We start from the raw sequence: 21,319 nt of genomic DNA, 5'->3' as shown, positions 1-21,319 counted from the left end.
GTGGTTGCTTGCTGTCCAGCAGAGCAGAAGATGTTAACTGTAGGTGAGATTGGGGGGGGGGGGGGGGCGTGGGGCAGACAGATACGGCGGCGAACGGTCGCCTGACTGCGCCGGTACATTGGAGTTCGTCTTAAATTGAAGGGTCAGAGTAGGAAAGAAGGGCTGATCTGACGACGAAGGCGACGACGTCATGGCGGGCGGAACAGAACTTATCTTTGGGAAAGGATAGGGAAGCGAATGGGGCGGAGTATCCTCGACAATAGAAGCAGCTGCTTTTGGGCATGAACGTTTTAGCCTTGCTACTTTCAGAGGATAAAAAGAAACGCCGGTGAGAATAGGTGAGGCCGTGGACACGGCACGCGCCGAACGAGTGGTTTGTGCCGCCTAGAAGTGGCCGGAGGTGACGGTTCGTGGCGTGGGCGCCCCGGCGGATTTATCTGTTGTGACGGCTGCGGGCTGGGGTGGGGGCGCTCGTTGCCGCCGTCATCGCGAGGGCGGCCGCAGCAGCAGCAGCAGCAGCCGTGACGTCGTGGCGGCGGGCAGCGCCTAATTTAAGCGCCGCCGCCATTGTGGCAGTGCGGCACGCGTGCCCGCCGGGGCGCCGCCACCGCCGGCTGTCCGTCAGTCTCTGTCTCTGCAAAACTACCCACCTCTCCACAGCCGCACCTGCTGGGGCTGGACGAACATGTGGAAACACCTAAAACGCTACACGTTACCGCTCCTAATATGGCGTAGGCAACCCATTGGCATTCGAGAGCTTCTCGAGTCATCTTGGAATGCAGTAATACAGGCCCCGTATATTTGAGAAGGAAATCTTATACCATTCTTCCCGGAAAATAGTGGTACGTTAGGGTAATGACGATGGAGTCGGATAGCGATCACGCACCCTTCTCTCCAAAGTTATCCACAAAGGCTCGATAATATTGAGATCTGATGGTTGTGGTCGTCAGGGGAGATGCGAAAGTTCACCCTCACAAAACATGCCCTGGGCTATGCGCGCTGTGTGAGCAGCGACCCTGTCATCTGGCACACTGCATCGTCATTCCAGACTGACGTCATAGCATGGGATGGACTTGATCAGTGAGAATGGTCACGTAATATTTGGCAGTTATGCGACGTTGCAGAGTAACCATGATATCCACGGAACATCACGAGATAGCTCCCCAGATTAGCACCGAATCCCCGCCGTGTTTCACTCCTGTGACGCAAACAGTATGCAGCGAGACTCACCTCACCATCGACTTTGTTCCGTTGCTCCGTAGTCCACGATTTACTGCCTTATCACGTTCTTCTGCCACGAGCATCTGCAACACTGATGAGTGTTTTTGACTTTCCAGCCCACCCTGCAGTTCTCTGCTTCTGGAGCTCCAGCCATGTTCTTTTGGTGCAGAAAGTGTTCAAGATCACGTCATTCAGTTCTGCAGTGACTTATGAAGCTGTTGTCCTCTTATTTATCTTCAGTCCGGAACCGCGCTGCTGCTACGGTCGCAGGTTCGAATCCTGCCTCGGGCATGGATGTGTGTGATGTCCTTAGGTTAGTTAGGTTTAAGTAGTTCTAAGTTCTAGGGGACTGATGACCTCAGATGTCAATTCCCATAGTGCTCAGAGCCATGTTTGAACCTGTTATTTTATCGTCGCAGTCGCCTTCAGTAAACGTCTGTCACGATCATTCCACGCACACTCTTTCGTCCGCGTTGTGACGTAGCTGGATGATGTTTTACGGATTTTGCTGTATGCTGTATAAATCCTCGATATGGAACCTCTTGAATCACGAAAGGCTTGTGCTCCCTCGGTTACGGAAACACCCACCATACGAGCACCAACAGTTTGCCCAGGTTCGAATTCACTTAGACGTAATGCGCTCTCAAGTGCACAGAACACGGTTCTGACCGCATCTGACACTTCCAGCGTATTGAGGGCATTACAGAGATGCTGTGCGTGGTCAAATATGACAGAGCAACCTGTACTCCTGGCGTGCATCTGCATTCATGTTGAAGCATGAATTTCTCGCCGTGTTTCCGTAGCTTCGTCCAACTCCTGTACATCTACTTACATAATCCGCAAGCCAAACAGGTTACGATGTATGGCGGAGGGTACTTGTGGTGACACTATAATTTTCTCCCTCTATGCTTGCCCCAATCGCGAATGGTGCTCGGGGGGAACCACTGTCAGTCTCGGCTCTGATTTCTCGTATTTTGTTGTCCGTGTCATTTCGCGAAACGTATGCGGGAAGAACTTCTCGCAACGCGTGCTCGCGGAATTCCATCAGTATATCTCTCCGTGAGACTTAACGCCTCTCCTGTAGCGTCTATCACTGCGATATACACTGAAGAGCTGGTACACCTGCGTAATATCGCGTAGGCCCCCTGCAAGCGCGTAGAAGTGCCGCAACACGACGTTGCATGAACTCAACTACTGTCAGAAGTAGTGCTGGAGGGAATTGACACCATGAATCCTGCGGGTCTGTCCATAAATCAGTAAGAGTACGAGGGGGTGGAGATCTTTTCTGAACACCACGCTCCAAGGCATCCCAGATATCCTCAATAATGTTCATGGCTCTGGAGTTTGCTGGCCAGCGGAAGTATTTAAATTCAGACGAGTGTTCCTGGAGCCACTCTGTAGCAATCCTGGACGTGTGGGTGTCGCATTGTCCTGCTGGAATTGCCGAAGTTCGTCGGAATGCACCATAGACATGAATGGATGCAGGTGATCAGACAGGTATCATACGTACGTGTCACCTGTCAGAGTCGTATCTACACGTATCAGGGGTCCCATATTACTCCTACTACACGCGCCCCACACCATTACAGAGTCTCCACCAGCTTGAACATTCCCCTATCGACATGCAGGGTCCATGGTTTCATGAGGTTGTCTCCATCCGCTCGATACAATTTGAAACGAGACTCGTCCGACCAGGCAACATGTTTGCCATCAACAGTCCAATGTCAGTGTTGATGGGCGCAGACGAGGTGTAAAGCTTTGTGTCGTGCAATCATCAAGCGTACATGAGTGGGCCTTCAGCTCCGAAAGCGCATATCGATGATGTTTCGTTGAACGGTTCGCTCACTGACACTCGTTGATGCCCCAACACTGAAACCTACAGCAGTTTGCGGAAGGGTTGAACTTCCGTCATGTTGAACGATTCTCTTTAATCGTCGTTGGTCCCGTTCTTGCAGGATCTTTTTCCGGCCATGGCGATGTCGCAGATTTGATGTTTTACCGGATTGCTGATATTATGGCACACTCGTGAAATGGTCGTTCGGGGAAATCCTCACTTCATCACTACCTCGGAGATGCTGTGTCCCATCGCTTGTGCGGCGACTATTAACACCACGTCCAAACTCACTTAAATCTTGATAACCTGCCATTGTAGTAGCAGTTACCTATCTAACAACTGCGACAGAGACGTGTAGTCTTACACAGGCGCTGCCGACCGCAGCGCCGTATTCTGCCAGTTTCTTTGGCGCTTCAGTGTATGTAGGTCAACGCCGTAACGCACCCGCGCCGACTGAACGATCCCATGCCGGAAAGCGGTGCTCTTCGTTGGATGTTCTCTGTCTCTTCCTCTGATCCAATCTGGTAACGATTCCAGGTTGGTAAGCAATACTCGACAGTCGGTTTGCGTGCTCCGTTAGCCACACCTTTAGGGGATGAACTGCATTTCCTTAACATTCTTCCAGTTAATCTGAGCCTGGCTTCTGCTCTTCCTACTGTTACTTTTATGTCGTTATCCCACTTTACTTCGCTCTGGATGCTTACTACAGCGTAGTTCGCGCAAGTTACTGTTTACCGTCATTTGTAGCCGATATGGTAGTCGAACAGTGATCGGCCTTACCGCCTATTTATGAAGAGTATGCTACGTTTATTTACATCGATGGCCAAGTTTCAATTCTCGTCACGATCTTCGTTCGCCCGCAGGTATTTGATCAGCCACGAAACAAGTAGGTTGTAAAAACTTCCGTTTGGTCGATTCTTAACTAATGCTTCTTAGGCAGCAATGAATTTCGACAGAGGAAATAAGGAAGTTACCTATAAAAACCGGGGCCTTCCGTTTTGCTTTCGTTTAGTAATGGCGAGAGCGTGACTGAGACGATAGGAGGCAGGCACAGTGCATCACGCAGAGATTCCACTTCGCAATTCCGGGAGAATCCATTACGGAAAGAGGCGTACGACGTATTACCTCCTACCAGTCATATCTCGCGAAATGGCGTTGACGGGGAAAACCAGACCAATTACAGTTCTCACAGAGACTCACCGTTCTCCAAGGTATTATCCGCCAATTGAACAGGGTAGGAAGGGGGGGAGTGTCTTTAAGCAGTCACCGTGATCTGCATGCGGTGTATCGGTGTAGACGTAGACACAGGAGGACGCTCTCACACAAAACAGCGGTACAGTAATCGAGTAGCAGCCGTTCAGGTGACACAGCTTAGAATGAATCGTGATGTATGTACAGAATGACCAGTGGTCAAGCTCAGACGATCTCTTGTTTGGCCTTTCACGCTTTATTTATTTTGAACAGTTAGCTGATTCCTAATACGAGGCTGTCAGCGATACAATTTGGTCTGGAGATGGTTATTTAATCGAATGCGGTTAATCAGTGTAGGTACGTGGACTGTTTTAAGAACAGATCTAGTGACTTCTGGTCGTTCCTAGGTTCGCAGTTACGGTGTGCTGTCAGACGTAGGCGAGTGTCGCGACACGCTTGATAGTTGGACTTTGTGGGACTGTGTGGAGACCAGGGGCCGTATTCTCTTATCGTTCACACCCGGCGCCGTAGGTTATCCTCGGTAGTGACGTCATTTTCGGTTCTTTATCCGAAGTTGCTATTCTGTAAGCTCCTGAGACCTGTTACCGATCGGTCCTACCGCCGATTTTGCGACAACTGAACCGACAGCTGGTTAGGTTTCGGTATCGTCACTCGCTCGATTCGGTGTGATTTGTTTACAGCTAGAATTTGTTATTTTAGAATTATTGAGTGGTTTCAGTTTCGGATTTAGTGATTATGTTTCACTGAAGAACCACCAGGGCGTATCCCAGTGGAAAGTGAGTTCATAATAGACTGTTTTCCTTTGTTAGAAACATGGTTTATATTGTTGTTACTGTGAATGATTATAACATCAAGAAAGACATTTTCGGTCAATATTCTCACAAAATACTTGTTATTTTTACGTGATTAAGAGTTTAAAAATCACCAAATTACGTATACGACATGAGTGTTACTTGAAATTACTAGTGACTTCTCGTACATTTTCCCGGAAATGGTTTACTTATTAACCATCGAAAAGCGTCTAAAACTTTTAAGTAAAAATGGAAAGGATTTTTGTGAAACCCGATAGCGGAAACTTTCCAAAATTTCATGCATTTACGGCTTACGCCCGCATCATTCGGCAACGAAGTCGGCCTGCGTCTCTTTCGACTATATTAGCAGGAACAAGGTGCAGGCTGCATGTGAGTTGCAGTAGCGAAGCGGTTAAGGCAACGAGCTGCAGTATTTAAGGTTACAGGTTCGCATACCACTGGGTAAAAAGATTAGTTTTTCCTTTTCGCGTTTGTAACACATTCTGAGACTTCGTTATTCGTGAAAGTTAAGTGTTTTTCTGAACTATTCGTTTTTATTTACACGTAAGAGTGCGCTTGCTCAGTAATGACTATCTTCGACTTCGTACTTCGATATGTTTAACAAATGAAATTGCTGTGCGTGAAAAAACTGTGACATTTATATTTTTTCTTGTCACAAGTAAGTCTCATTTTTGTCCGAATACGTAGCGATTTTCGAGTGTATGGTCAAAGAGGAATCTAAGAGCACAACTTAAATTACTGCGAATGAAAATAGCAGCAGTTATTTATCTGCTATCGAATACTTAACTACAGTAGTCTGAGAAGTAAGGTCCCCGCTATAATATTTTTAGACTGTGCCGCCATATATGAAACATTTTGATTCATCAGATGAAAGTTATAAACAACGACGAACTTTAACAGCTGCACTCGCCATACGCTCTCGAAAAGGCGTTTTTTAAATTTGGTTTTTAAGACCCAAATCGTTGATGTATAATATAGGGAAGTAGGCTACATCATTATTTGGATCTCTAGGAGCGAGTTACAACCACATTCTGTGCATCTTCTTATTCTTTGACATTTTCTTAAAAAAATTTTCGAGTACATCGAGGTATGTTCCGTCTATCCAACTAATTGAAGCCAGTTTGTTTATTGCCATATGCGTTTCGCTTGTTTTATTTGTGAAACATCTCCACAAATAAAAGAAGCGAAAGGCGTATGGCACTCAACAAACTGCCTTCAGTTAATTGTATAGATGGAACTTACCTCCATTAATTTTGAAGCAACTATGGAACGACGGAAAACAGAAAAAATTACGTATTTTTCGGCTGCTTTTGTAGATATATTTGTGTAATGTGGTACTAGACAACATTCCCAACTCATATTCCGAAACGCAAAATTCGAAACACGACGTCGATGCAAGTGAGAATAAAATGACTTAATGTGACATTTATGACAGTTTGCAGTACACAGTCAAATAGCGTATCGTTATTATGCGTGGAAACTCATAGTCAGCGAAATTTGAACAGTACTACGTACTTTCAACACACTTTTTTGTACTGTGAAGAATAGTGTGCCTGTGTCGGCCGCTGTGGCCCTGCTGTGCGCATGCGCGGCTCTGAGGCAGATTGCTTTTGATCGGTTGGCGGAGGAGAACTGACAACAGCGTTTCGGTTCGCTAGGACCATTCGGCATCGCTCCCGCCGGCCGTGCTGGCCGAGCGGTTGTAGGCGCTTCAGTCTGGAACCGCGTGACCCTTACGGTCGCAGGTTCGAATCCTGCCTCGGACATGGATGTGTGTGACGTCCTTAGGTTAGTTAGGTTTAAGTAGTTCTAAGTCTAGGGGACTGATGACTTCAGATGATAAGTCCCATAGTGCTCAGAGCCATTTGAACCATTTGAGCATCGCTCCCGAAATGCTTACAGACTTGATGTTGGGGCTTTCGTTCGAAAACAACGCCGCTCGATGCGCTCGCCTACTGATCTGATCGGCAGAGCGGCCGAAAGATACAGAATAGGGGCCACCAGGAATGACGGCGTCGGCTCGCAGAGACGGCGGGCTTAAGCCCGGAGGGCGCCGCTCAGAAGCGCGCCTGTCAGGTTGCGCGGCGTCGGTGCGCCGTGTTTGCAGAGAAAACATGCTGCGTGGTGCGGCGTGCAGTAAACTCCGCATCCCCGCACAGCTAGCGGGCCCGTCGTGCGGAGTCGAGTTCTCTGACTCACGCATCGCGAATAGCACGCGGCCCGTCGTATCGAAGCAGCTGCTCCCTTTGTACCTCGCCGTACTCGCTGGGCTCTTGTCCCGTGGGTATTTCCTGTGGAAATACTGAACGTGCCCGTACCACCCGTGTGCATCCATCCTCTGCGTCATCAAAGTGGCCAAAATCTAGAATGCGTAAAGTAGGCGCTGCAATAAGATTTACAGCTGTTCTCGTGACATCACAACCAAACTGTCATCGTGCAGCCTAACCTGCATCTCGGGCACTGTTACAGATCAGTAATCGTGACAAATTACAGTCAAAACAAATATACAAGCCAAATAAACATTGCCAGTGTTTTGTTGTACCTGTCAGTAAGGGCATAGCTGCACTCTATTCTATAGCATGCCCACACTCGTACAAAATACACAGACTTCACACGTACACATTTTAATTTTTGTTTGGGATAACGTTCTCATCGTAGGAGGTTGTCCCAGAAACAAATTAATGTTTCCAACCCCACGGTTCCGGCCGTGGTTTTCGGGAGGTTTGCCTCGGTTGCAAGGCGTATGTCGGACCTGGTAAACCCCTTCCATGTATTTGCAGTTGGGATCCGCCTTTTGCCTCTCTTATTTGGCTGAAGAGAACAGCGACTCTCCAGTGGGACGGATCTGAAGTAGTCTGCTGCGCTCCTAGCAGTTGAGAACGAAAAATAGAGTTCTACTTGCTGTCTAGAAATGTCCCGTCAGATGCCGCACCATCACAATGTTGCTGATCAAACAATACACGGTGTTGAGTAAATATGTCTTTTTCATCTCCGTAATTACGCTGTGCAGGTTTTTTTTCTAAAATGTTGATATATCGACTTTTCGATAAATCGTCTGACTAATTCCATGCTGACGATAAGCTGAAGGTAAAATCTCGATATCTTCGATATACCAGAATTTCGACAAGCATTCTTGTACGACAAAGTTGTTAGTTTTAAAAGAGGTGTAAGGCGTTTCGATTTCTTTGTGTGACTGGTCTGTAATTTTTGATGTACACTCAAGTTATCTCAAGATGGTTGTTTAACTGCGCACGTAAAAATCTTGCATTTTTGCTAGTTACGAAATAAAGAATTTTCATAGACCTGGTCAGTTACACTAAACCTACATTACTTTGCGTACAGAGAAGAAATAATTTTTCTAAATTGCAAATGATATTGGGGAATCGGTGACATTATCGTTGTTCGAAAAATGGTTCAAATGGCTCTGAGCACTAAGGGACTTAACATCTGAGGTCATCAGTCGCCCAGAACTCAGAACTACTTAAACCTAACTAACCTAAGAACATCACACACATCCATGCCCGAGGCAGGATTCGAACCTGCGACCGGTGCGGCCGCGCGGCTCCAGACTGAAGCGCCTAGAACCGCTCGGCCACACTGGCCGGCTATCGTTGTTCGATTTAGGATTTTAGTTAAATGATTTCTCAAACGAATGGTGCTCAAAAGTTGTGCCATTTTAAATACTAGCAAAAAAAGTCAATTTAAGAATAGACTCAGCCTTAAAAAAACCGCTCTGCTACTAACAGTTGGGTTTTACTAGCGTAAACGTGAGACAAATGCAACCCAGTTTTCTTTATTGTCTCGAGTGTGAGGTGTTCTGATATCACCTTATATCACAAGTGTCTATTATTGTGTTCATTTCTCTATAATTCCAACTATCATACGTTTATAACAGCGCTGGGAATAGTTTTTGATCTCTTTTTTTTGGTGGATCCAGAAATATTTCATGTTGTAAGTTGCGTCGAAAAATGCAGGCCGAGCAAATAAGTGTGTCTGAAGCGTGTTCATAAACTTCCTGTCACATTCCTCCAGCCTAACAACTGTCAAGTTAATCGTGTCTCATGTGGGAGGATCTGCAGTTCGGCGCTCACATCACTAATTACTGCCAGAGGTGGAGGAGACGAGTGGGAGGAGAAAGTCCTGGGATCGGCGGTGGATTGCGTTTGCCGTCTGCGGCCCCTCCGCCCAGGCACCGGGCCACGCGTGGAAGCTGAACAAGCGCTAATGTGCAAACTGTTCTCTTCTGAACAGTGTCTTCCGTACTTCTGCTCAACCAGTTGGTCAGTTGGTTGGTAGGGGGAGGGGACCAAACAGCGAGGTTATCAGTGCCTTCGGATTACGGAAGGATGGGGGAAGGAAATCAGCCATGCCCTTTCAAAGGGACCGTCCCGGCATTTGCCCGAAGCGGTTTAGGGAAATCACGGAAAACCCAAATCAGGATGGCTGGACGCGGGTTTAACCATCGTCCTCCCGAATGCGAGTCCATTGTGCTAACCACTACTCAACCAGTTTCGGCGCTGTTTATACGTATGTGTTTCTTTCATAATCATTTGAGCTCGCCACTTTGAGAAAGATGGAAACAGTTTTTTTTCTTATTCTTTGTCCAAGAGAAGTTCGATACTGTTCTAACATTGTTATTTGTCTCTCTCATTTCTGTGGACTCCATCTTGACCCAAGAGTTCGGGGTATAACGACAGTAGCTTTTGCACTGGATATTTGAAGTTTATTGCTTTCTTGTACAATAAATGTCTGGTGGAGAGGAAGACAATGAAATGTGTTTTGTTCATAGTACTTACCTCAAAGTATTGCATTGCACTAAATAAAGCCATACAATCATATTTATTTTGCTCAGAAAAAATGGAAGTGGAGTTTGTGTGGAAGGAACTGGTATTAACAGGACTCAACTTTCCAGTGCAAGTCCTCATTGTGCCGGTGTGAACGGATGTCCGTATCATGCAGGAAGTCCGTGGACTGGCCACGCAGTGAAGATGCGACCTGAACCAGAATGCCAGGCCACAGCCGTCCGAAACTCGCTAACCTTTATAGGGCCACACAGCTCACTTTGTTTGACATTGGGCGTGCGTTAAGGTTCTAGTCAAATAACCATTCCCAGTCTGTGGCTAACTGCCCCACGTGGGATTTCTGAGCGGTAAAAGCAGAAAGGGATTCGATTACGGTTTATTCATTTTTTCTAAAAATATTTATTTATTTATTGTAAGACATACATTAATAGTTTTTGAATTGCAACAATTTATAGCTATATGTATACACAAAGAAGAAATAAAAACATTGAGGTTTGCTGATGACATTGTAATTCTGTCAGAGACAGCAAAGGACTTGGAACAACAGTTGAACGGAATGGACAGTGTCTTGAAAGGGGGATATAAGACGAACATCAACAAAAGCTAAACGAGGAATTAAGTCGGGTGAGGGAATTAGATTAGGAAATGAGACACTTAAAGTGGTAAAGGAGTTTTGCTATTTGGGGAGCAAAATAACTGATGATGGTCGAAGTAGGAGGATATAAAATGTAGACTGGCAATGGCAAGCAAAGCGTTCCTGAAGAAGAGAAATTTGTTAACGTGGAATATAGATTTAATTGATAGGAAGTCGCTTCTGAAAGTATTTATAAGGACTTAGCCATGTTTGGAAGTGAAACATGGACGATAAATAGTTTGGACAAGAAGAGAACAGAAGCTTTCGAGAAGTGGTGCTACGGAAGAATGCTGAAGATTAGATGGGTAGATCACATAACTAATGAGGAAGTATTGAATGGGATTGGGGAGAAGAGGAGTTTGTGGCACAACTTGACTAGAAAAAGGGATCGGTTGGTAGGACATGTTCTGAGGCATCAAGGGATCACCAAATTAGTGTTGGAGGGCAGCGTGGAGGGGAAAAATCGTAGAGGGAGACCAATAGATGAATACACTAAACATACTCAGAAGGATGTAGGTTGCAGTAGGTACTGGGAGATTAAGAAACTTGCCCAGGAATGAGTAGCATGGAGAGCTGCATCAAACCAGTCTCAGGACTGAAGACCACAACAACAACAACACACAAAGACTGCTACATATTGACACTTCAGCACAGGTTTCTGACGTAGTATCAATACTGGTGTGACAGCTCTTGATAAGTCCAGAAAAGTTCTTCTGAAAAGAATCGCTTGTGCGCACATCTTGTGACTAATTATCTGTAGCCAGCAGGCCTTCGAGATTATCTGACTGCCTCTGCTTCTCGTCTTTAGATATTTTCCCCGAATTCTCTCTCTTATCACTATTTCGTTAGACTGTGATACATACGTACCATGTCGATTATAGATCTTTGGACGTCCACCGCCACTTCCAGACGCCACAGTTCACCACACATCCGCCTCACTTCTGCATTCCACCTTCTGCCCACCTCAGTCTCGGAATTCAGGAATAACTGCCTTGCTCCGTCTGCCATACATTCACATGGCTGTATGTCCTGTGACTCCTCCATCTCGTATTAATTAGAGCCAGTGTTACACACTCCGCACCCGTCAACTCCCTGATCGTTTTGTTAATCTTGCTGTCGTTCCTGGCAATTACCGCCAGGCATCTCTTCACTGCTGACTGGGCAGTCCTAAATGCTTGAATGACTTGCCGTTTGAAGTCCCTATCACTTTGTGGCCCTTTTATTCCGCTGTTCCTTTATTTTGCTGTTCATTCAATCGTAGTATCCAGCACCTGTCGCCATTAATAAATTCTGTCGCCATTAATAAATTCTGTCGCCATTAATAAATTGTATCAGAAACTATTTCCCTAATTTAGAAAGTCGACGCAGAAATGCTTCGGTTCTAAGACAATTTCCAGATAATGAAAAATATATTTTGACAGTGAAATTTGAGCAAAACTGCAGTTTATTGAACTTCACAAAGGTAACGCATTGGAAACAGCTTTTAATAATATAGAAGTGACAAAGATGAGTGCTGAACATCCATTGCTATCGTAGAAGCCCTTAAGAAGACCGAATCCATCCGTTACAGCTTGCAGAAGTGAAACTAGATTTCGCACTGTGCTAACATTAAAAACGGAGAGGAAGAATTGAATGTATTAGCAGCATGACTTACAGAGAACTTCCACCGAAACGAAACCGAATATAAAAAGTTTTAGTAATAAACACTCTGAAGTAATAAATATTTGTTGATTTACTAATACAGCTACACGAGCTCGTGACTTTCATTTGTTTGAACATTAACAAAATGTTATGTATATTTCCTTAGTTTATAAATAGACGTATTAATTTTCTTACAATCTGAAGTTTGGACAGTTTCCTAATTTTGCTAGGATATCGCGTGGCGCCTGCGGTAGTGGAACCACTGGTAACCACCTGTGTGGAACTGGCTATGTGGCTGTGGAAACACGCTGCTAGCGACGTGTTGGTAATGTAGCAGTCGCTTCCACGTTTGTCGGTTATCAAGCGAAGAGGAATCTTGAAATTTCGAGAAAATTTATTCTCAGAGGTCATGTTACTGTTTAGTCCACGCATGTCGCACGGGAGGCGAAGTGATGAACCGAGACACGTGAGTGAGACAGTAAACGGCTGCTTAATTTTATCCATTGTTTTTCAGTGTTTCGTCCGCGACTGTTTTACTTTCGTAAAATGAAGAACAAACCGCCTTCAGTCACATGTTGCGTTTATTTACTGCACTATGCATGTAGAGTCCTGGAGGCTCATCTTCAGGTGCTTCTTAGTAAATCACTAAAAAGCACCTGAAGATGAGCCTCCAGGACTCGAAACGCATAGTGCAGTAAATAAACGCAACTTGTGACCGAAGGTGGTTTTTTTCTTCATTTTACGAAACGGCTGCTTTTCTAGCGCAACGTTGTGGGCGCAAATCTCAGCGCACTAGCCAGACGCGACTGCCTTGAACTACAGACGTATAATTTCATTAAGGTTTCACATGTCCCATTAATGCAGCTGATATTCTTTGTAGTGTCTCGACCAACGAAAATTTTTGGCAAACTTGGAATCGAACTCCGATTTTGTGCTTTTTGTGAGCAGTCGCCAAAACCACTACACTATCTGACAAGACCTCGAGGCCCAACTCCAACTTTCATTGTCACTTGTGAGGAAGCAAGCGCTTTTGCAGCCTGGTAACAGTGGTGATTTTAGCCCGAGAGAGGGGCTTCCCCTGAGCATCTACCCAGTCTCAAGGTCAGGACAAGCGCAGCAGCTGCGTGTACTTGTGGTAGACAAACATTTACGCAGTTGTGTAATACAAAAATAAATACTGTTGTAATTTTATGATAAGTTCACAGAGTAGTGTAGAATGATGTAGATGTGAGAAATACTAAGTTTGAGTAAATTCCAGTAACTAATTTTTTAAAAAAAAGATCGCCGTGTTTCGTAATTTGACATCGGACTGTGGAAGAGATACAAAGCTGAAATTTTGAGAAAGTATGTGTTTTACATATAATTAGGAAGTGGAAGTAATGGTAAAGTTATTTTTAATGATTTTGAGATTTAAAATAAAGATAGATTTTAAATTCGAAAAAAAACCATAGATATAAGATAAGAGTGTAGGAAATATACCACTATATGCTATACAGGAAATAATGGATTTCACAAGGGTACAGTGTTTACAAGTACAATTCAGTGGGTAGGGCCTACTCAAGTTTTCACTCAAAAAGTCGTAAGAGTTGCAATTAGCAAGATATGAAAGGAAAATTAAAATGAAATGTTCTGTGAGTATAATTTAGTACGCTTAGAGGGAGCTCTTTTAGAACAAAAGCTGGGACGGTGGCGTTTTAGTAGAGATCGTTTTGTTTCCCTGTCGGGACTTGACGAAGCCGAGGTTACGATTACACTACGGCCCATTACAATTGCTACACCAAGAAGAAGTGCAGTTGATAAACGGGTATTCATTGGACAAATACATTATACTAGAACTGACATGTGGTTACATTTTCACGCAATTTGGGTGCATAGATCCTGAGAAATCAGTACCCAGAACAACCACCTCTGGCCGTAATAACGGCCTTGATACGCCTGGGCATTGAGTCAAACAAAACTTGGATGGCGTGTACACGTACAGCTGCCCATGCAGCTTCAACACGATACCACAGTTCATCAAGAGTAGTGACTGGCGTATTGTGAAGAGCCAGTTGCTCGGCCACCATTGACCAGACGTTTTCAATTTGTGAGAGATCTGGAGAATATGCTGGCCAGGGCAGCAGTCGAACATTTTCTGTATCCAGAAAGGCCCGTGCAGGAACTGCAACATGCGGTCGTGCATTATCCTGCTGAAATGTAGGGTTTCGCAGGGATCGAATGAAGGGTAGAGCCACTGGTCGTAACACATCTGAAATGTAACGTCCACTGTTCAAAGTGCCGTCAGTGCGAACAAGAGGTGACCGAGACGTGTAACCAATGGCACCCAATACCGTCACGCCGGGTGATACGACAGTATGGCGATACGAATACACGCTTCCAATGTGCGTTCACCGCGATGTCGCGAAACACGGATGCGACCATCAAGTGCTGTAAACAGAACTTAGATTCATCCGAAAAAATGACGTTTCGCCATTCGCGCACCCATGTTCGTCGTTGAGTGCACCATCGCAGGCGCACCTGCCTGTGGTGCAGCGTCAAGGGTAATCGCAGCCATGGTCTTCGGGCTGATAGTCCATGCTGCTGTAAACGTCGTCGAACTGTTCGTGCAGGTGGTTGTTGTCTTGCAAACGACCCCATCTGTTGACTCAGGGATCGAGACATGGCTGCACGATCCGTTTCAGCCATGCGGATAATATGCCTGTCATCTCGACTTTTAGTGATACGAGGCCGTTGGGATCCAGCACGGCGTTCCGTATTACCCTCCTGAACCCACCGATTCCATATTCTGCTACCAGTCATTGGATCTCGACCAACGCGAGCAGAAATGTCGCGATACGATAAACCGCAATCGCCATAGGATACAATCCGACCTTTATCAAAGTCGGAAACGTGATGGTACGCATTTCTTCTCCTTACACGAGGCATCACAACAACGTTTCACCAGGCAACGCCGGTGAACTGCTGTTTGTGTACGAGAAGTCGGTTGGAAACTTTCCTCTTGTCAGCACGTTGTAGGTGTCGCCACCGGCGCCAACCTTGTGTGAATGCTCTGAAAAACTAATCATTTGCATATCACAGCATCTTCTTCCTGTCGGTTAACTATCGCGTCTGTAGCACGTCATTTTCGTGGTGTAGCAATTTTAATGGCAAGTAGTGTATATAAGACACCGCGGAACTGCCTCGAGGATTCAGCATCTGTGGAGAGGCCATCCCAAAAGCACTCTTACGCCTCTCTGTTGCGCAATACTTTACGTATTGGAGCAGAAGCTGCTCTTAAGTTGTGTTCTGCGCGCAAAACAGCAAATTGTCGTGTTTTTTTCTGTTCTATAAGCGGAAACAAATTGTCATTGTTAAAAGAGCGGTCAGCATGGGACAGAGCAACTGCAATAAGGACAAGAAGACAGCGGTACGGCCGAAAATGCTCCACGCTGAAGAACCGGAGGGACAGGGCCGCAGGCAAGATAACATCAAAAAGAAGTGGTAGTTCGATGTCGTGAAAGGAATCTGGTGTTCATCCGTTACACTAGAGGCGACTGGATAGAGACATACAAAGATTTGACTGAAGGACCTCAATATTGCCCAAGTTCACAGCGCAGACATTCAGAATGGGTCTGGACAATGTAAGCAGTGCTGTATTCCTAAAACTGTTTTATCCAAACAACAGCAGTGATGTTGCTGCTCTTCGCGAGTTTCGACACATTAAAGAAATGTGGAGGTCCTCTTTCCGCGCCGCTGTTAAAGAACATGATCCGGAAGTTCGAATTAACTAGCGATTCGCCGGCCGGAGTGGCCGTGCGGTTCTAGGCGCTACAGTCGGTGACCGCGCGACCACTACGGTCGCGGGTTCGAATCCTGCCTCGGGCATGGATGTGTGTGATGTCCTTAGGTTAGTTAGATTTAATTAGTTCTAAGTTCTAGGCGACTGATGACCTCAGAAGTTAAGTCGCATAGTGCTCAGAGCCATTTGATCCATTTTTTTGAACTAGCGATTCGGGAATTACTCCTGGAAGGGTCCGACGGCCAATTGGGCCATACATTGCTGATGAAGGTACTTTTGCCATGGCTCAGAATGCTGGCCGCAACGTGCAATCTCCGTGCAGTGCACACGCTGTGTCACTACAGCTGAACATTTCTTGGTCGAGCGTTCGAAACGTGCTGCTATCGATTGTGAAATTGTACCTATAGTGTGGTTCAAGGCTATCGTGGATGAGGATGGTTGTCGCAGTGAACAACGTAGGTAACCTGGAATGTAAACATGGAACGCAATTAAAAAAATGTTACCGTATCTTGTGGAAATTAACATGTGTTCCTTCCAGTAGTTTATTCGGTATTTATCTTCCGCATGCCCTTACAAATGTTTTCACGAAGTTTGATTTTCCTACGGTTACGCGTTTTACTTGGGGTTCCCTAAAGTAGCGAAAGTTTAATTATAACCAGCCTGTAGACGGATCCATCGTCTTGCATATTTTTATGTTGGTCAGTAAGTACACAAATTGACATTCCATTGCACTCTTCAGCGCACTGTCCTCAAACAGACGACTGAATTAGATGATGTTCGTTTTCATAAGAATACAGTGATGTTACGTACAAGTTAGGATAACAGATTGTAACTTCGTCAAAGATACATAACTTATAATATCAATTTCCTTGCTTGTGGACGATGAATAAAACTTCTAAAACGGAGAAAGCCACATGAACTGTCCAGCTTGTATTTTTAACTGTTTCATTTAGATTCTGCAAGTGATGATCATTGTGTACTTGATGCCAAGGAATCTTTCTTTAAGAGGAAGTAATTGTGTCCGTGAATATGTGCTGTATTTTGTTGATAAGTGGTAGACTTGAGCGAAACTGTTTGTCCGTGATTATATACAATTTGCAGCAGCTTTTGGTGGATTCGTGATGACATTCTTCAGTTATATTCGTTACATCATACACTGAGCTTTTACTCTGCCCTCGATGACGTCTAACTGAGCTTCTCTTCTGATTGCCAGGTAAGCTGGGAGCCGGAGCCTGCCCCGCAGCGACTGCTGCCCGGCGCGCGCGTGGTGAGTAGGCGCGTCGCGGTGCGGCCTATTGCGCAGGGGCGGCGCAGCTCTGCACTGACACCCGCTGGCTCTACGCTGCTACTTACCGACCGCGTTGCTAGGGGTTGCGGCCCGCACCGATCTCCTCTCGATTTGTCACGACCTGAGGCGAGTCCGCTGCAGGTGTTGTCTCACTGGTCAGCGCCCACCACTCCTGCTTCACCAGCAGCGGGCGACACGGATGTGGAGCATAAATGGATAAAACCCAAAAGCATTGTGCAGTATGCTGTGGAACTGTATGTACCGAGACCAGATAGCAGTGGTTCAACGGCCGTGTTAAAAAGTTACAGAGGGAACTCCGTCGCAGGTTTAAGCCAAGTCAAGACAAATCAAAGTCTAGTTGACAAACAAAAGCTGATTCAATCCAAGGTGAAAACAGTGGGAGCTGTGGAAGTAGCGTTCAGTGAATTAGAAGGTAAAACCGATCGGAGCAAAAACACTAAATAGTTCGTATTACGTAAAGTCAGTTAACGATTCACAACAATCTGTTCAGCCACTCAGTTACCATTCTCGCAATGAAACAGAATATAACATACAGAATGCCTAAATATTGAATTCAGTCTTGCAAAGGAGAAAAACGTAATGCAGTCTCGCCTTCCAGTCATTGGAGAGACGATAACATGACAGATGTCGAGATATGTTATCGCGCAGTAGAGACTAATAAAATTGCTCGACAGTGGAAAATTATGTGGACCTCACGCGATACCGTAAATATTCCACACAATTGATGTAAAAGAACTTCCTCACTTCCCACGAACAGTTCAGGCAGAACGCAAAACGTTATTAACGGGACGAAATCGAGTGATGTAAACGTAATTTTGGGGATATCCGATGCAGTGTAACACGGTCGTTACAACAGATGTAACTGATCTGGCGGATAATGTCACACCTTATGTGAAGCTGACGTCACTGCTGTGTAGAGTAAGAAAGCTGCAGTTGCAGCGCCAGAAGTCTGTAGAGAAGTGCAGGAAGACGAGCGCAGTATCGACGAATGATGCAGCGACTGGCAGCTGACCCTGAACGTAAATAAATGTATCGCACTGCGCACAAATAGGCGAAGAAAGCCACTGCCATTGAGGTAGCCTATTAAATCATAGGAAACAGCAAATACCGTAAAATGCCTTTGAGTAACCTCCCGCAGTGGCCTGAAGAGGAATGACTACTCAAAACTAATTGTAGGAATTGCAGAGCCCAGACCGAGACTCAAAGGAAGAATCTTAATTAAATTGAATTCATCCACGAGAGAAGTGGCTTACAAAAACACTGGTACGACCGATACTTGGTTATTGCTCGCCTGCTTAGGGATCTAACAGGTTAGACTAATAGAAAACATACAAAGGATCCAGTGAATAATGACGTGTTTTGTCACAGTGGGAGAGATTTTTTTTGAGATGCTGAACAAACTCTAGTGGCAGACGCTTCAAGAGAATTGTTTTGCCTCACTGAGACGCGGGTCGAAAGTCCTAACAACACAAGTTCCATGAAGTGTCTCCCAAATAGTTACTTTGTCCCGTAGACGACTCGCTAAATGGCCGCGACGAGAAATCAGACAAATGGGAGTTGTTACCACCAGTAGTTCGCCCAATCACTATTCGAGAATGGGGATGAATTATGGTGGAACCAAAAGTACCCTCTGCCACATAGCGCGAGGTGCGTCGTAAAATTTGGATCTGTGTGCTGAGAGCCTTTTAGGGCCCTGTTGAACTAGAACAGAGACACTGTGTTGTGTAGGCAGTCGGTGATACGGTGTCTTCAATTTGTAGAGGGCAATAAATGTTTGTGTATAATCACGTGTGATGTGCGCGTCTTATCGCACTTGACGGTAACAGTCATTCGGCTTTGACTTAGTCTGGGATCTTAATGGACAGTGCTGTTTACGAGTGAAACACCACAGAACCGGCCGGTGTGGCCGAGCTGTTCTAGCGTTACAGTCTGGAACCGCGCGACCGCTACGATCGCAGGCTCGAATCCTGCATCGGGCATGGACGTGTGTGATGTCTTTAGGTTAGTTAGGTTTAAGTAGCTCTAAGTTCTAGGGGACTGATGACCTCAGATGTTAAGTCCCACAGTGCTCAGAGCCATTTTTTGGAACACCAGACATCAATCTTTACGCGATTAACAGGCAGACGGATATGCTGCCGACAGATTTCGTTGACTTTCGGTGTCAGGAATGGCAGCCAGCCACACAAAGAAGCGGCAGGAGCAGATCCAGCGAGTTCGCAGGAAGCTTTGTGTTTTCGTCCGTGCGACACAGCAGGCAAAACGGAGAAATGAAGCTGACTGCGACACTCTACAGACTATTTTTGCGGAGAGAATTTGAGAGCAGAAAGTATGCACAGTGCGTACAGCAAAAATGAACTCCAGTCACTTAATGACGGCATATCTTTCAGTTTAACTCTATTTTTCCGGGGTGCCATTTCTAAAGTGGAAGCACTCATTGAACAGGTTAAGCGAAGGGCTGTGGCGAGGACTGGCAGAGACTTCTATTTTTTAGCGTGAGCGGATACGTCGGTGCGAACTGTTAGTGCTTGGGTAACAGTAATAACTTCATCTCCATTTGACCTAATTATTCAACTCTCTCTAATCCTGTTGCCACTATCGACATGTGCCGCTACTTTTCAACGACGATCTCTTATTTCTTTTTGTTTCTCTGTAGGCCATAAAGCTGTTTGTTTCTGAGACTGTGTACGGTAAGGTTACATTTGTCTAAAAAATTTACTTAGTAAAATTAAAATCTAAAAATAGATGCAGGAAATGTATCGTATTAGTGGATAACAATTGATAATGTAAAATTAACTGTTCTAAAACTAGAGTTTACCGATTTTCATACAGCCCACATGCCTAGAAAATGTGATTTGTAACACCTATTGTTACTATATCATATCCGGGGTAAGGATCATTTTGTAAATGTATTTCGGGAAGATTCGTGATCAAATCTACTGCAGGCTGTATACAGTGCTTCCAGTGTTAGTGGACCTGTATTTGTGCTTAATATTTCCCAGTACTGCGATTCCATTACTGGATATTCGTCTTCCTCTTGGCTCCTTGCTTTTCCACGTAAAATGTTCCGTAGGTGTGGTGGTGGTGGTGGTAATATAGCATAGCCTACGTTAAGTGTGCTTGTCCAACTTATAGACTATTTCACTACATTTATCGTTAGCCTGTCCTTTCATGGACATAAAATTTACCTCTTTCACGAAACTGTTGTTTTCATGTCTGCAATCTGAGATAATAGAAAGCTGTGACCTCTGCAGAGAAACTACACGTCTCAGTGCAAAGCGAAATCAGCCCTGCAATGAAGGCGTCTGTGTGTACGGCGTATCGCGGCCCCCTGCTGGTCCGACTACCCGCTACTCACAGCCTCACCTGCTGCTCCGCTTGCGTGCCCTCCTCCCACATCTCCTCTCCCTTCCTACACTATTTGCCACTCCTCCCCGTTGTTTCCCCTTCTATTCTCCTCTGTCTTCTCCCTCTCTGTTAAGAGTACTTGATTCCTTCTCTCTTCTCAACTTTGGTTGATGTGGTCGGTAGGGCGTGCATCAACTCGGATATCTTTAAGAAGTGCAGTTTGCTTTATACAGCAACTCGGGCAGAATCCAACCTGACCTCGTGGCATTTTCTTCGCAATATTAGGTCAGTTTTTCTCCTTATGCTTCACGTTTCACTAACTGTCAAGTTATTTGCGCACATGTCTTATATGTTCCTGGAGCAAAACGAGCTGCTCGATCCGCACGGATTGAGGGAAGATCAACGTTGTAAACTACAGCTTGCTCGGTTCACAGACGACATATTGCAGACAGTACCTACAGGTTGTGTACAAACCACAAGTGCGACCGATTCAAGACCAGTGTTTGCAGTGCTTATCAAGGAGGAGCGGTAGCAGACAACGTTCACATTCAAAGGTGCGTGTAACATGTCCGTATAGTCCATACGAAAGTGGAACAGAGATGCTCAAATGGAGATCGTCGGAATGAAGGCCACGTAATCTTAGCCAAACTGCGTTTGATAATATTGGAGATCAAGTGCAAGAAGACTGTGTGATGATTCTGCTGCCATCATCAAACACTGTAGTGGCAAAG

The 21,319-nt window shown here is 45.5% G+C and overlaps 1 protein-coding gene across 1 annotated transcript in view; it reads left to right on the top strand.

Moving 5' to 3' along the window:
* Positions 1 to 16,848: 16,848 nt before the first annotated feature.
* LOC126474294 (uncharacterized) overlaps positions 16,849 to 21,319 on the top strand; it is a gene marked incomplete at its 3' end in the record, with an annotated part of 247,297 nt that continues 242,826 nt past the window's right edge. Inside the window, exons 1-2 of the mRNA XM_050101759.1 lie at positions 16,849 to 16,864; positions 17,153 to 17,201. Coding sequence (XP_049957716.1) covers positions 16,849 to 16,864; positions 17,153 to 17,201 — 65 coding nt within the window. The remainder of the gene's footprint in view (positions 16,865 to 17,152; positions 17,202 to 21,319) is intronic.

The sequence above is a fragment of the Schistocerca serialis genome, chromosome 4 (assembly GCF_023864345.2).
Source record: "Schistocerca serialis cubense isolate TAMUIC-IGC-003099 chromosome 4, iqSchSeri2.2, whole genome shotgun sequence".
NCBI lineage: Eukaryota > Metazoa > Arthropoda > Insecta > Orthoptera > Acrididae > Schistocerca > Schistocerca serialis.
The sequence above is the reverse complement of the archived record's forward strand: the minus strand, read 5'-3'. Positions and strand labels throughout refer to the sequence as shown.